The 17,228-nt window shown below is 39.9% G+C and overlaps 1 protein-coding gene across 5 annotated transcripts in view; it reads left to right on the top strand.

The window, feature by feature from the left end:
• Window positions 1-2,141: 2,141 nt before the first annotated feature.
• kcnc2 (potassium voltage-gated channel, Shaw-related subfamily, member 2) overlaps window positions 2,142-17,228 on the top strand; it is a 92,586-nt gene continuing 77,499 nt past the window's right edge. For all 5 annotated transcript variants that reach the window (XM_062443737.1, XM_062443736.1, XM_062443735.1 and 2 more), the window contains exon 1: window positions 2,142-2,696. In XM_062443737.1, the coding sequence (XP_062299721.1) occupies window positions 2,142-2,696 (555 nt within the window). The remainder of the gene's footprint in view (window positions 2,697-17,228) is intronic.

Raw genomic sequence — 17,228 nt, 5'->3', positions numbered from 1 at the left:
AGGGGCTCCGTAGCTACCAGCTGATTAGTAACATCTAATTATATTCATACATGTGTACAGCATGGGCCGTGACCCAATCTACCATATGGACAATCTGGGCAAGTGCCCTGGGGCCCTTGAGCAGAAAGAGGCCCTCAAAGTGTGTGCTTCTTATTTTGGGGCTCCACAGAATTATAAAATAAGATAAGATAAATTGTATTTGACTTTCAGATTATACACTATACAGTGCACATCCAAACAACATTTTGTAGCAATGGTTCAAAATAGTACACAATATTTAAAAAGTGCTGATATTAAAAATTATAAAACACAGTATGTGTATAATGCACATACAATAATAGTGTTCAGGAGTTTTTTTTCTTGACCTACAGTCCAAACCATAAACATATTCAGTTTCCTATGATGTGGGACAAAGAAACACATGACACCATCACATTTGAGAAGCTAAAACCAAATCAAACATCATTTTTGCTTTAATAAAATCACTTAAACGAACAATAAATGATATAGTTGCTGATTCATTTTCTGTCGATCAACTATTACTGTTACTCATAGTAACAAATGCATTACTAAACATTTTTTATCGTCATGTTTAGATACTGGCAGCACTTGGTTCATGTTAGAGGAAGATTATGGTCTTGGATTAATTCCCCCAAAAAAGCAGTAAATTAAAGCACAACATGTTTATTCATTACAAAATAAAAAAACCTGTAAAATAATCCAGGTAGCTTTCATGTTTGCCAACAGAAAGTATGTAGAATTTCTAGAAAACAGGGTTGTAGCTCCCTCCATCACACCACTGTCCTCCTGTATACTGTATACTACACATTTAAACTGCAAATTCCCTGACACACTACTACTACTGCCTTTTCTATTACTGCTTACTACTGTAAAGTCACTAGTAAGCCTCTCCGACTACTGCTTGTACAAATGATACAAGCTGTATGCTCACAGCTCTGTTAACACTACTGCTCCGGTTGCCCAATAAAGTCAGAGGATCAGAGGCTCTGCTGCTGTCAGGGATCAAGGTGTCTAGTTCAAGATCACTACAGCAGTGTAGTTGGATTAAACCCCAGTCATACACTATTTCACATGAGGAAAGAGAATATCAAGGCTCCAAAACACAAGACAGTGCTTTTGTCTCATTCTGTGATGCTGCCATTACCATATACAGTATGTGAAAGTGAAACCATATATATTAGGTAAAAATTATAGAATCCAATATCCACTAGGATCTATTTAAAGATAAAAAAACATATGAAGAAGAGGCTGTCAGCAGTTGCACCTGTTGAAGTATTAAAGTTATTCTTGGTATCACTACTTTTAATTTTCTAAGAGTTGTTCATAATTAAATTAGTTGTGTAAATTGTTTGATCACGTTCCCAAAATTGGCTTGCTGAGTGTTTGGTGTATTTGTTAACTGGCGCAGGTTTATATGAGAAAATACAAAAAAAAAAAAATCTGACTTCCTCAGCATTTCATTCTCCTCGAAGTTTATTCTTAGAACCGAAAGTTTCGCAAAAACTTTGGCGATGAGCGCTTAAATTCCCTGAAGCTGATTTATTCAGAAAAGACGCAACAGCAGTGGAGGTGGAACTGAAAAGACGTGTAATGGATAGATGACTTTTTACAAGGAGTGTGTGCAATGTGCTGACACGACTTTTTTTGGGAAAAGAATCTTGGGTATTGCGTTACATATTTCTGAGTAACGAACCCAGCGCTGACGAGCGGTTGTGCGTCTTGGAGAGGGCAGGGACTCAGGAGACGCGCAAACGCCAGCAACAGCAACAGCAGCAGCAGCAGGAACAGGAGAAGAAGCAGCTCAGTCTGTTTGGAGCCACTGGTTGAGATCATTCAACACTCCCAGGGCTGACTGTCTGAAAGGATTGTTGGATACAATATCGACGACCACCGCCTCTAGGAAATCATCTCAAACAAACGATGGACATCCTCCTCGGCCCTTTGAAAAGACAAGACAGCGTCGGATGAGAGAGATCGGAGATGCTGCGCACCACGACCAAAATCCTGGAGCTTTTTTGAACAGGACTGTGGGTGTGTGCGCGCGTCGGGCTCGCCGTTATCTCCGGACTGCACTTGCCAACTTCCCCCGCTTTCCATCAAGTCATGTCTGATACAGAGCGATGGGCAAGTTTGACGACAACGAGAGGATAATCCTCAACGTCGGGGGTACCAGGCACGAAACCTACAAAACCACCCTGAAGACCCTGCCGGGGACTCGATTGGCCCTGCTCGCCTCCGACTCGGACATCGACTCCGTGCTGGATCAGCTGCAACAAGTCCCCGGCTTCATCGAGTACAACGCGAGGACCAACGAGTACTTCTTCGATCGCCACCCGGGTGTGTTCGCCTACGTCCTCAACTACTACCGAACCGGGAAGCTCCACTGCCCGGCGGATGTGTGCGGACCGCTATTCGAGGAGGAGCTCTCCTTTTGGGGCATCGATGAGACGGACGTGGAGCCCTGCTGCTGGATGACATACCGGCAGCACCGGGACGCAGAGGAGGCGCTGGACGTGTTTGAGCTCAACGTGGACAACGGAGAGGACGACGATGAGATAGCGAAGAGGCTCGGGATTGAGGATGTGAATGCCGACGGTAATGTCAGCCTGTGGAGGAAGTGGCAGCCGGTGATCTGGAATCTATTCGAGGATCCGTACTCCTCCAGGGCGGCGAGGGTAAGGGCGCACCGCTGCGTCTGGAGCTCTCCAAACGCGCACCATATAACCCCATTTTACTCCCTACTTTCAGCTTTCTTCTCTCTCACACACACACACACATACAAACACAATCACAGCAGCTCACACTCAACCAGTTTGAAGTTAATTCACCATACATCTTCCAGAAAGAGTAAAGAAAGTAATTAATAAGTTTGCATAAAGTCTCTAAAACTTTCTTTCCTCTAATATTTGAATCTGCTCTATTGACTCATTTCACTATAGTATCCGTTATTTGAGCGCATGACTTGGAAATAGGTGCAATTATTCCATTTCAAAATAAAGCCGATTTTTTTTTTCTTCCATTTGTCATAAGCAAACAAGGTGTTAACACTTGGTCAGGCTGGATATTCATAGCAGTGTATTTTAGGTGTGTAGGCTTGTGCCAAACACAAGGCTATAGCCTACATTTGATCCACTCTGATTCTGTTTATTATTATCCGTCCTATATCTGTGTTACTCCACTCTTCCTGATGCATAAGGGTTGTGTTTACTGGGTTACAGCTCTAGAAATGTCATTTCAGCTGTCACGGTGTGCTCGAGTTTAAGGGAAAATCTCACTGGGCTGCACCCTCATGCCCCCAAAAATGTGTCTAGTGCCTATTTTTGTCATTCCTTTTACATCTTCAGGGTATTTTGTTTATGTGCAGGCACAAACAATAAGCTTGGATTATGAGGTTTTATCTGGCTGAGGTGCAGTTCATCTGACAGAGATTTGACATCCCACCTAGTAAAACTGTTAATGGATTTTCTGTCTTTTTTTGAATTACCACAGCAAGGTTAATTGCTAGAAAATCACACTCACACTCATAAACATGAAGTATCCTCAGATATAGACACAGCAGGATCAAGTGTCGGCTCTTCATCAGAGGTTAAAGTCACAGGCTGAAGTTTAAAGACACAGCATATCAAAGAATGCCACATCTGCAACAGTTGTGCATTAAGACAAATCACTTTCAGGGAAGGGCATGGAGGAGGAGGGTAGGGGGGGGGGCTGCTAAGCTGGCCTCAGGCTGCTGGTGAATACCGGGGTAATGGACAGTAAATGGTTTCCTCATTGGCAGGCTGTTTTTGGTAAGAATGACCAAGTGATGATGTCATGTTGTGGGAATCATGCAAAACACTTAAAAAGATTCATGATGTCACAGAGAGTTTAGTCATTTGAGCTGGAGATGCAAACATAATACTGCTGTCTGTCGCTAATATATGCAGTTACAGTTCAGGTTTGTCTGACGGAAGTGTTAAAATGTGATTTAACACCGAGTCACACAGGCTTGAAAAGTGCTACTTGTGTTTTTCATGGCGGTCCAATGCAAAACACCTGCTGTGACATCATTAATATGGGCGTGGTTAGATCTAGCTCAGTTTAAAGTTTTACAGTTTATGTATTTTATGATTCAATATTCACTTTTTAAAAAACGGCTTTACACAAAACACACATTTTATGCCTTCAATTTCTGGTAGCTTATATTCTCTGAACAAATATCTTTTATATTGGAAGTTAATGAAGAATTTAAAGAACAACTTTCATTCCAAAAGATGTATTAGTTTTCAATGTTTGCCCCAGATTCATATTTCTAAGACTTAGGAACACTAAGATTTAGAACACTATTAAACACAAAAACGCTCCATTGACACTTTCGAGACTCTTCTCATGCAAATGATGCTGTTTTGTCTGTGTGTGATAAGCTAAACCTTCAAATTATACTCTGCTCTGTATTTATGTTCTACCAACCATACTCTCTAGATACACAACACACTCTTTTTCATTGTGTCACTGCAGTGCTATAAAAACTCAAAAGATTTTTTCATCTAACAGTCACACCTAAAGGCCACAATTCCACCCAGAGGTTGATATTAGCCCATAATATTGCTTTATTGCTCCCAAACACTTTTTGAGTGTGTATGTTTGTGTGTGTGTGTGTGTGTGTGTGTGTGTGTGTGTGTACAGCTGAAACTTCTCGGCAGCATCGATCCAGACATGCTGGAATTGTACTTTAAATTCCACAGAAGCTGTTAGTGAATTTCATATTTATTTACCATACATCTACCTACAGCTGATGAGTTAAGTAGAGTGGTGCACAATGATAAAGGCTGTCTTAATGCATTTATTCTGTCTTTATACTGAAGAAAGTAGTTCCCATCAATGTAATTCTCCTTTATTGAGCCAGCATGTTTACCTCAAACTTTCATTAAGAAAAGTGAAGCTTATTGACAAACTCAACTCTTTCTCAACCCTTCAGTATAGATTTTTCTTTATAGACTTTGATAGATAAAAAATGAGATTTTAGACCAGAATTACTTTAATTTAAACATTCCTCCTCTTTAATGTGTACAGGTGGCAGTTTAAAACAGCAGTACATGACTTTTACATGCAGAATAAGATTATTATCAAACAATAATTTGGTTTATTTAATTAATTTAATCTCAGAAAAGAGTGAAAAATGCCTATTACAGTCTCCCAGATAGGCCTGTCACAATAATTATCGACTTATCGTACAATAACGTAATCATCAGCATCATCATGTCTATATATGGACTTATCTTACAGTATGATACATGGACATGACTTTGATCATTTTTTGACCTCAATATTATCACACTATACATTAGCAGCTAAGAGGCAATCCCACCCCCTTTGCATTATTATGCTATTATATTATTATCATATCAGTGGTATAAAATGATCTTCAAATGACAATAATATTGTTTATCGCGATTATTTCGGAGACAATATATCGTCCAGCAAAAGTAGTTATCGTGACAGGTCTACTCCCAGAGTCATGTCTCTGATTGACAGTCCAATTATATTATATTTAAAATCATAAAAGACTAAACTGATATGCACATTTGAGAAAGTGGAACAAGAGAATTAGAGGCATTTATGCTTAAATTACAGTGAGCCTGCCACTAGTGACCAGTTTGACCTGTTGATTCAATCACTAGGTAATAGTTTCCTCTGTCATCCAATTCTTAAATCTGTCCATCTACATATTTAATGAAAGGAGAGGTGTTGAGTTGGATGTAGGGGTGTGTGTGTGTGTGTGTGTGTGTGTGGTGAGGGTGATGTTGGCATTGACCTTACCTTGTATCACTTGTCCCTCTCGCCCCAATCCATCAGGAAACTTTCAGTGAGGATGAACAGGGATTTGTCTTTGTGTGTGTGAAACGAATACTGATAAAGAAGATACTTTAGAAGTCTTTAGCATCACATTACAACCAATTCGTCAGCTAAATTTTACTTTAAGAACTTCTTTAAAATTAGGCTTCTGCATTAAAATAACTCATTTTAAAATGGAAATCAAAATTCCGCCCATCTGTCATTCCTTGAACTCATCCACCAGATTTCATAACTAATTTCTTGGCGATGTTTTTTTTTAAACGTGACCCCGTCAACAGAGGAACTAACAGGGATGTAACAGAGGTAAATATTTAGTTTCAGCGATGCTCCACTGGCAGAAGGGAGTTGATGGAGCTTAATGCTTGTGTGTTTAAGGCACGCATACATCTGTCTCCCCGCACATACATCACTCACCCAACACACACACACACACACACACAGAAATGAAGCCACACCACATTTATCTCCCTGCCACCTGTACCAATAATTAACATCCAGTTCTGTAGGTGAATTTAAAGAGACGACAATTCTGTGTCCTGCATGTGAAGTGACGCGTATTCCCTGATGGTTAAGATGCTTTACTTAGTGCTACGTTCAGCTGAAGGATGCAGCCTCTCCTTAATGCCTGAACATTTCCTCTGTGGTTAACCTTTAATGTAAGTCCAATAGCGGATTGAATAAGAGTGTGTGTGTGTCTAAAAGAAGGCCCTCGGGGTGGGGGAGGGAGGGGGGGGGACTAATCCGCCCCTCAGACAAGGCTCTAGGAGAGAATAATGTGGAATTATCCTCCATGGAAATGAAAGGTGTGATTTCAGCCCTACTTCACCTTTAACCCTGACACACACACAAGTGACAGTAGTAACTGTAAAGTGCTCTTTAAACTGACGGAATTACACTCAATTTGTTGTAGTAGGCAGAAAAGAAGACGGATTATCCAAAGTCCTCTAGACACTGATCAACGGTTAGCATTTGTAAAGGCTCGACTTGCATCACCATTCTGACCATTCTTGTGTTTAGCCTAAATAATTCACCTTTATTCTACAGCTTTAACTCTTATTTTCTCCATTATATACAGAACACATTCATAAAAGAGACTAGGAAAGAGCTGTGGCAGTTAAAATGAAGAATTGTATGTTAAATTCAATTAAAGATAATTAAAGCTGATTCTTTTCTAGAGTTAGAGATAGAAGGAGAAGAAAAAAGGATCCATCACACCTGTATATGCTCTGTGCTTCATTTTGACAAATATACCATATTTTCTTTCCAGACATTAATACAGTTACTGCAAACAAATGTGAGCATTTCCCCCAGAAGACTACAGATCTAATTCACTTCTACACTTTATTTTCCATGTGAGGAAGCAGGAACAACAGCATTTTTAATACAGTTTCGAGGTACTTCTACTTCTGCTTATTCCCATTTTCTGCTACATACTTCTATTTCACTGCATTTCAGATGGAAATATTGTACTTTTCACTCTTTTACATTTATCCGACAGCTATATGCATAATATTTTCATACCAGCCTCTCAAACATGATGCATTGTTGAGTGTGAAAACACAGCGTTCACATTTGCGTACAGTTATTATATCACGATTAATTTGACGGCAGCACCTCATTTTAAAAGTCCCACTAATTAACATTTAAATGCAGTCTATAAACATGAAGCCTGTAAAGTCTGAACCATCACATACTTGCCAGAAAACGTGTGTTAATTGGACTTTCTGACTAAAGTAATTAAAAAATAATTAAATAACACTTGAGTTTTGTTTTGTATCATATTTGATACACCCAGAATTTATTTTCTTTAATTTTTTTTTTAAACAAATAAAAAACACATTGAATACAAAATTTTGAAGCCCTCATAGTTCCTACATAAAGCTCATATCACCACCAATACATTTGTTATGCATGATGATGATGATATATAATGCAGTGAATGTAATAAAATGACACAAATTACAGATGAATTACCTATACGTGCTGTGTTTCATTTGATATACACATTTTCAACACTGATTTACCATAAAATAAGCTACACAATATTTAGTTATTCAACATCTGTGCACTACATGTATCTGATCAGATACACTCAGTTTTTCATGGGGAAAAAAAAAGGATCACACTGATAAGGTAAGGAACACTTTACTGATCACCCTAGTAGGGGGAAAATTCAAAATTGACACAACAGTACTAAAATATACAATATACAATATCTAATATAATCTGTAATTACATAAATCTACAATATACATGAATTCCTTATACTGTATACAAGTGTGTAATGTTCCTGGGTTTAAACAGTAAGGACAGCCTCAGGCTTATTAGTGGGAGTGGGAGGTATTTGGAGCTTTTGGAGTGCTTTGAGGCACGTGGTTGGATGATGTAGAGATCTCTAAAACTCATTTATCAAATATGATATGCATTGCGTCACAGGGTTAAATACACTGTAATGTAGTTATAAGCTCATATAAAGACATTTTAAAGTGTGTTATTAATATACAGCATTAATCAGCGACTGCATCTTCTCATACGAAGACATATTTTATATTATCACAACAGTGTTTTCACCACAGAAGAAGTTGTAGTAGTAACTCTTATATCTGCTAACAATATAACAGTGTCTTATGAAGCGCTAAACAATATTACCCTGTATGTATGTGGCTGTCCAAAAAAGCCTGTCACGAGCTTCTTCCTCCAGGTAAGCTGAACCCCCCCCCCCCCCCCCCCCCCCAAAAAAAAAAAAAAAAAAAAAAGTCTGATCTGTCCCTTTAACAAACTCGCTCTCAAGTGTTCATGTGCCAGCAGTCAGCGGTAGCAGGCGTGTTTCTCTGGGCTCCCCACGCTGTTTCTATTGTTGTAGCCATCCTGTTCTCTCTCTCTCCTCACTCTCAGTGCTGCCTCTTTAATCTGCACGCAGCGTGTGTTTTAAACTGCAGCTGTGTGTGTATGTGTGCGTGTGAGGGATTTCTGGTCGTTGTTTTTTTTTCTTATTCTTCTTGTTAATTGTTTCTGTAAAGGAAAAGAGTGAAAATATATATGGCTGTTTTTCTATATGTGTGTGTCTGTGTGTGTTAATCTGTTTGTTTGTCCCTCTCATATTTCTATCTGTAGTTGGCCATTGCTGGAATGGGATGGTAACAAAAAAAAAAGGAAAGAAAAAAAACAAAAAACAAAAAATAACACCACCACCTTTTTTCATTCCTCCATGTCTGAGCTCTGAGGCAGGGGTCTAACTCATGCCTGACTTTGTAGCCCCCTTCCTTTCCCTCCCCCATTCCACACACTCCCCCCCCCCCCCCCCCCCCCCCCATACCTCACCCTCACCCACGCACCCTCCTCCTTCCCCTATCCTCCCATCATGATCCCATCTGAGACTGCAGCTTGCTTTCTGCCACTTAAGAGGTTAAAAACCCAAACCGGCTGGGTGCCGCCTGCCGCACGCCTGAAGATACCAAAGCCAGGCTGCACGCTCAGCCTGCCTGTTGTCATGGCAACATCATTGCTCATCACCACGGCCTGTTTTTCATTGAGATCAGTCCGGTCCACGGAACCGATTGATTTCAGAAACCTGCTCGACCGTGCACCCTTATTGCTCGGCAACCCCCTTTGCGTGCTCGCTTGTTAGTTTTTGAGGCAGCGATGCAAAACAAAAAAGGGGGCGTTGGAGCATCACTAACACAACTGATCCATGTGTGCATGTCTCCTTAACTGCTACCTTCACATGCTGTCAGAGGTGATGCGTTTCAGCGACCTCGCTTCTTAATCCCGTGTAAGCAGAGCTACAGGTGTGCCAGCGCCTCATCAGAAAGCCCCCCCCCCCCCCCGTTGAATCGCATTGTGCTGCATCTGAGGCGGTAGGAGGCCAGGAAATGTGGCTGATCCGCTACAAACAGACGGCGAGGCCTCGTTGAGTAAATAGAGTCTGACGTGTAAACAGCAGCAGACCTGACGCCGGGTAGGAGAGCAGGGAGAATGGCTGGCCGAGTGTGGGCGGTGACAGCACGCTGCTGGGAATGTTTGTAGCCGCTGCCAGTCACGTTAATCTGCCCTGCCAGTCATCATCCTGTGCTGCGTTAGTTAGCTATAATGGCTCGGGGCGGACAGGAGTAGCGAGGAGGGCTGCAGCTGTGGTAATTATGAAATGGGTTAGTATGAGTAAAGATGTCACTGTGACACCTTTTGGTTGTTAAAGGTTTAATATGATGCCTGCTTCTTTTTTTTTAAACGTTTGGTGGCGTATTTGTTGCTAAGCGCTCAAACACTGTGCTGTTCATGCACTGCAGTCTATGCTGTTTTATGTCTGTTGAGCATATTTACTCCACAGTTACTGGCAGGAGCAACACCTGTGAGGAACTAAGGATCAATCAATCAGGAACCACCATGGCTGACTGTTATAGGCAGAGCTACATGTCAATCATACAAATTCCCACTTAAACCCTATATTCACTTAAATATACAATACACATGAGCTATAAAGGAAACTGCTGACATGACAATTATAGCCTTTAAAGTGAGAGAAATAACAACTCTTTCTTCTGTCCTATTAAAAATGAAAGCTTTAACACATAGGCAATACAGTTAATCCCAACTCAATTCAACACACTCAGCTGTTCAGTAGATCTGATATGACCACCAGCTTTACATACTTACTGCTGCAATGATGTTTCTCTACTTGTGCTAATGTTCACACTCCATTTTAGCATGTCAAAAACAACGGTTTTATGGTTTTATTAAAAAAAAAGTAAAACAATAAGTCAACACATACCTCACCACCTGTGGCAACCACCTTTGAAAATTGCTTTAAATAAACAGCAGCTTTTATAGATGGATAGATAGATAGATGGATGGATAGATAGATAGATAGATAGATAGATAGATAGATAGATAGATAGATAGATAGATAGATAGATAGATAGATAGATAGATAGATAGATAGATACATAGATAGATGGATGGATGGATGGATGGATGGATGGATGGATGGATGGATGGATGGATGGATGGATGGATGGATGGATGGATGGATGGATGGATGGATGGATGGATAGATGGATAGATAGATAGATAGATAGATAGATAGATAGATAGATAGATAGATAGATAGATAGATAGATAATCATAAAATACTTGGTCTGCAGAAAGTGCCAGTAAAGGTGCACTGCAGTATCTAAAAAATATCATAAAGATATTTTAACACGTGTACACAGCACACATTACTTCGGTAGGCTGATGGCAGGTTTGTTACAACTTGGATCTTATTTTCATAGTCATATCTGTCAGGAATAACATTATACTCACAAAGTTACTGGCTGAGTTGTGGGAATGTGGTGACACTGGTAAATAAAGAAACTTCAGTTAGATGATCAGATTTATGGGGAAAAAGGTACAAATCTGTTGTAAACATCTATCATAGTTTTTACCAGATTCAAGTTTGACCTTGCGTACTTGCCGTAGTTGTGTGCGAACACTGTCGGATTTATTACTGTCATATCTATCAGTAATAACATTATATTCACCAAGTTAGAGCTAAGATCTGGGAATGTGGCAAGATAGCGAAACAGCCCCCCTCCGAAAAAAAACGTAAGTTTGATGATCCGATCCGCCAAATTTATGGGGTATAAGGTGTTACGAAAATTCTCTCAAAGAGGCTCAGAGTCTACATGACTAAATACATGAAGCGAAAGCTCTTTTATATCTTAATATGTCTTAATATCAGAAGCTGTGACAGGCGTCCCTTTTGTAATACAATACTACTAATTTACGACATAGTATCAAGGTTGAATAACAGGAAACACCAGCTGGTTCTGTGAGAAAACTATATTTCAGTACTTTTCCAGTCCTGATAAGCGGAAGTTCATAGAGAAGTCAAACAGTTGCTACAGAGTACAGACTGAGTTCGTATAAAGGTCATATACAGAGTTCAGGTCGTGCTTTCTTAAGACATATCAAACATAATAATAGAAGTATTTTTCTAATATAAGGCCAAATTATTACCTGTCTGTTGTAAACATCCATCACAGTTTCTACAAGATTCAAGTTTGACTTTGTGTGCTTGCCGTAGTTGTGTTTACTTTAAGTTTTACCTCAAAAGAAAGTGGTTTAGATATGACACTAAACTAGATACAAGCTAAACTCTTGAAGAGATGCCATACAAATAAACTTATTATCATTAATTATACTTTAAGACACATCAACATTAGCATGAACACTCATCTATGGTGGTTGCTGCTTGGTTTATGACAGAAATTGCTGCTCATGCCAACTCCTCCAGGAAAAACTCACCAGATACCAGAAAATCAACCTTTAGTGAACAGGACACACTTTAATTAAATCCCATCACCATTATACTTCATCAATTGGAACTAGATTAACAAAGCAGATATTTATTTTTACGATGGAGCATCCGCCACCAACACAGAAGATATAGTGCAGGAACGTGTCTTTGTGTGCATTAAAATGAGAAAGAGAGAGGCCTGTTGGATAGTTAATGAAGGAGACTCGTTCGGTATGCATGATCGGACCCCCTTGCCTTCGCGGTTGCCTGCTATATACAGCATCCCATCAGGCCTTACTCTCTCAATCTGTCTGTTGGTCTCACCCTTTTTCTCTCTTTCTCACACACACACACACACACACACACACTGTTGCACACACACTTGACGGAAATGAAGAACATGCCTGCTCTCTCTCGCTTGCAAAGGGAACGTTAAATTATTACGCAGTAGATTAAAGTGCCATATTTGGCATATGTGATGTTGGTGTTACTCTGAGACCTAAAACTAGGTCTGTGTGACGCTTCCTTCCCTTTGTGTGGCCATTGTGGATCTTTGTAATTGTTGTAGAATGAATCAGTTTTAAAGTAATCATCTCCTGTAGGACGGTTTTCATCACAATTTGACTTTTTCTTACTTTGTCTTTTGAAGTCCACCTGGCATATTTTAATTACAAATACACAAAGCATTGTGTTTCCTTAGTTGAATTATATATAAAGGTGTGAGGCAGGAGGAATGACGTAACAACACCTTGAAGGATAGGAGAGTAATGGATTGTGGGAAACCATTGCCATGGAGATCTTTTCGTCCTTGATGGAGTAGTTTGCAAAGAAAGAAGAAAAACAGCTTCGACTCTCAAAACGCTCCATTTAGAAAGAAAATCTACAAAGACGTTGGTCACCAGTCGGCATGACATGCATTTGATTATGAATGAAGCATTTTGGAGCATGAGACATAAAATGCATGTTTGACTTTCCATGACGGCAGCACTCTTCTTTGTCTCCTTAAAGGTTTCTACAGGTGTTAAATCAGAAAAAATGGTCTTTTCTATTTTGCCTGCTCCCACCCACCTTCTTTTGGTTTCTACAAGTGCTTATCTAAAAAAAACCCCAGCACAACAGTTAGTCATAGGATCGTGTTAATATGTTGTATGTGTGAAAGAGAGTTTTTGGTGTGACAGTCACCTCAAAATGGAAGATGTGGTGGGTGGTTGTCAGAAAAAAAATGCCCGACTCGATGCTAGCCAAATTGGACGAGCTTTATCGCTCAATTTGCAAACAGAAACCGATGTTGCAGTGTTCGGAGACTGTGAGGAGCGCTGCCGAAACTGGAACAGATCAAAGAGAAGGAGACTGGTGTCAGGTTCTTCGAGGTCTATCTGAAAGATCCTGGATTATACAGTAGATAGATCGGCGTCAGGAGTTAGGAGTGCACTGAAAGAATGGGTCGGATGAAGATATGTATCATGCATTTATGGATGTGTCATGCATGTTAAAGGTGTGCACCCTTTTCCCCCTCCGTCTTCTGTGCACTGCCTGTCGACGGCCAGGAGTGGCCCCCCGATGTGACCCGCTCTATGAGCTGTAACAGACATACCAATTGTGTTTGGGCTGAATGCTGAATAATTAATGCTTATCCATTCACTCTAAAAGATTGAGTGCTTCCGAAGGACAATGGATTTACTTGAAAGTTCTTTCTTCTCTGGCACTATTTGCACAACTCCAGAGGCTCATGCATTAAAAGGTAATTAATAAATCAGACTTTCAGGCTCATTTTGTGTTTCTTGAGTCTGTGCCTCAGTTGGCGGAGTCACTGTGTTACAGAGTGCAGCGTGAATTCAATAAGAGCTGTTTAAGTTTGGGTTGAACCAATAAAAAATCCTTGTGTTTTCATTATTTCACTCAAACCACTTGTAAATAGTGTCAAAGTTTTTTTAGTTTTTACATTTTAGGCCATTTAAGAAGGTTATTTATTCCCCTATAACTCCTGTTATGTGTGTTTACTTTTTTAACTTTACAATCCTGACAAGAAATTCCAATTAAACCTTAATTTTCAGGTTGGACAGTTCACAAAATGAGTTCAACTCAAGGTTGAGGTCCGGAACTTTTGGTCGTATCACACATTCTTCATTAGCAGATTGAGTTTGCTCGGTTGTCAGATGTCCAAACTTTTTCATGCGGTTTGGAACAAGCGGACCTTGAGTCGAGATTGATTTGCGAACCGCCGTTTAAAGGTCAAGAATAAACTGTCAACATCGAGACGACACAGGTGAAAAAGTGAACCTTATCTAGGTCGCATAACAAGGGCCGGGTATCAATCTTCACTGCTTCTTTGGCACAGGTGGTAATGTGTCCATAGGTCTGGGTACGGACGACTGTCAACAGGCCCGCTAACTCAAGTGGGATGAAAAAGATGATAAAAGATGTGTCTGCTGAGCTGCACGCTTCCTTTCCTCTGCTGCATTTGAGGCTGGCTGATAGTGACAGTGACTGTATCACATGGCATCATGTTATCTAATGATTACTGTAGCACACACTGGAAAAGATCATATTACCGTAGCCTCCCCTCCCTTCAGATCTGTATTAATCATTTGGGTGCCATATTTCTACTCAATCAAATGATTTGATATTTAATTTAAAACTGAATTTGACCAGTTTCTACCAAATATTATTTAGGCAAAGTTCCTATATTGCTACTGATGTTTAGACATATAACATTTGTTTCTTTTGTTCAAGTTTTGAAGAAAACATGTTTATATATCTAATGACATTTTGAAAATACTATTAATTGTACTTAAATGTGGGTATTTTATAACATCACTTGTATCAAAAAAGTTTCTCTCCCCTGTGTATGTATAATTGAAGAATCCATTATCCCTATAGCTACAGAATCTTGAGACCAATATCAATATTTAAGAGTTTCATATATGATGATATTAATTTTTATTAAACATACACAGTACCAAACATTTTACATCAAGATCCTGTGAATCATTTTAGTAAAGAGTAGTGACCAAGATCAACATTTTATAGTTGAAAACTACATTTATCAGTGATCTCCGTACAAACTATACAGTATAGTCGTGACACAGTTTCTAAAGGACCTCAAACATGTCTTTTCGCATGTTATTTATTGGATATATATATATACACACCAAATAACAGACAGATATCAGATTTATTGATCAGTATCTAGTTGTTTCAATAACATTAACAACTCTATTTTAAGATTAAGTCATCAAATCAATGCTTGCTGGATTGAATTAAGATTTCAGGGCTTTGAAGGTAACTTGGGCACATACAGTCATAATGATTGAACCTCCAATGCATCACTGGGGTCATAAAAAGTAGGTTCCATTAGTGTACATCACCATTGTGTCAAAACATTTCTTCAGTTTAGGTGATTATCATGTTATATGTATGGTATTGTGATGTTTTTCTTTGCTCATGAAAAGTGAAAGTTCTGGAGATACTACATTTTACCTGACAACAATATGGTTTCTTACTTGTCCGTCTACCTCCTCTGTCCAGGGTTTGATATCCCGTCACTTAGCAACTGAAGGCTGATGCAATCTTATAAGCTACACAGCCCTTCAGATCTTTTCTTTCCCTTTAAGCTACAGAGTAAGTATTGAAGAAAGCCTTTCCCACTGCTTAGATTAACTCACATTTGGGAGGAATGCATTCCACATAGCCTTTCAGACTTCACAGGCAAAAGGTTAGGCCACATTTTCAGGGAGGTGTTTATACTCAACGGCATCTTATATGCCAACGGTCACATTTATAGCACGGCACGCTCTCTCTCGGGTGACAGCAGACACCTCGGCCTGCTTCACAGCTTTGAATTGAAATCCTGAACCATGATAAACACGGTGGGAGACCACGCTTGGAGTCACGGACGAGGGTCAGGCTGAAAACTGAAAATGTCAAGCCAGCAAGGAGACAAAAGGGGTGCGATGTTCACAGAAATCGTTGCCATCTTGTAACAATGGGAAATAGTTGCAGACTGACCCTCTTTGACAGCTTTGGTAGCGATTGAAGCGGTAAAATGTGTCAATTTTTCTGTCCCTACAAATCGAGGCACACTAACGAACTGGATGTCGCAGTTATCTTTTTTTCTTGCTAGCTTTGTCTGATGCTAATTGCATGCCTGGTTACCCTGCTGGATCAACCCCCGGCTTTCAGCTCTGCCCACTGATCATTTACACTGGTTCAAAGACTGAAACTTTAAAGCAGATTCACTATTTAATGCAGCAGCATCTGAGCAAGCCGGGCTCAATTAGAGGACATGTGGAGCCAAATCAACATACCAAGAAGCAGGTGGAGAGAATGAGATGCAGACGCACAGACGGGCAAAAAGAGATAAGGGGAGTTGATGCAATTCAAGTTGGATATCAAATACGTAATGTAGAGTCCCACAGTGCTACTGCAGAGGAGTTCAATCACACTGTAGCATCATGGCTGCAATTTGACCCTTTCTATTTTGTTCTTTGTTTATGGTAGTCAGTTTCTATTTTCATTTATTTTACTATACTTGTTCTACACACTTCAAAAGTGCTTCACAACTTGAAAGAAACATAGTTAAGATTTTTGCTAGTGCTAGCAAGTTTGGACTTACCAGGAATAAGAACCTGGAGTCATGCTAACAGCTCTGCTTCAACATGTGCTGCGGGTCAGTTTGGCCTGGAAATACTGAAAAATCACAGCAACTAGTTTCTGAAATCCTTCTGATCAACACACTGAATCAGCACCCACCTCTGAACTCTTCTGCTTTTCTTTTTATTTCTCCGTACAACGTACAGCAGCTCATTAATAATTAGCTGCGGACACAGCTGGAGCGTGCAGTGCGTGCTTGACACTGCTGTTAACAGGACGTTATCGTTTTCGGTGCGGACGCTCACATCGTTATAGTTATAGTTTAGTTATCGTTCTCAGTGTCGACAGCCCTTAAGAGTCTGCAGCCATGCTAGCAGCTCTGTGAGGATGTTTACTCAGGCACAGTAGCTTTTTGAGCTAAATGTGAAAGACAATATGCTACATGTTAGTATGCTGAAGTGTAGCAGGTATAATGTATATTACTAATATAATAATATAATAA

This window comes from Scomber scombrus, chromosome 22 (genome assembly GCF_963691925.1).
Source record: "Scomber scombrus chromosome 22, fScoSco1.1, whole genome shotgun sequence".
Taxonomy (NCBI): Eukaryota; Metazoa; Chordata; class Actinopteri; order Scombriformes; family Scombridae; genus Scomber; species Scomber scombrus.
Note: the sequence above shows the minus strand (reverse complement) of the source record. Positions and strands in the feature narration are given on the sequence as shown.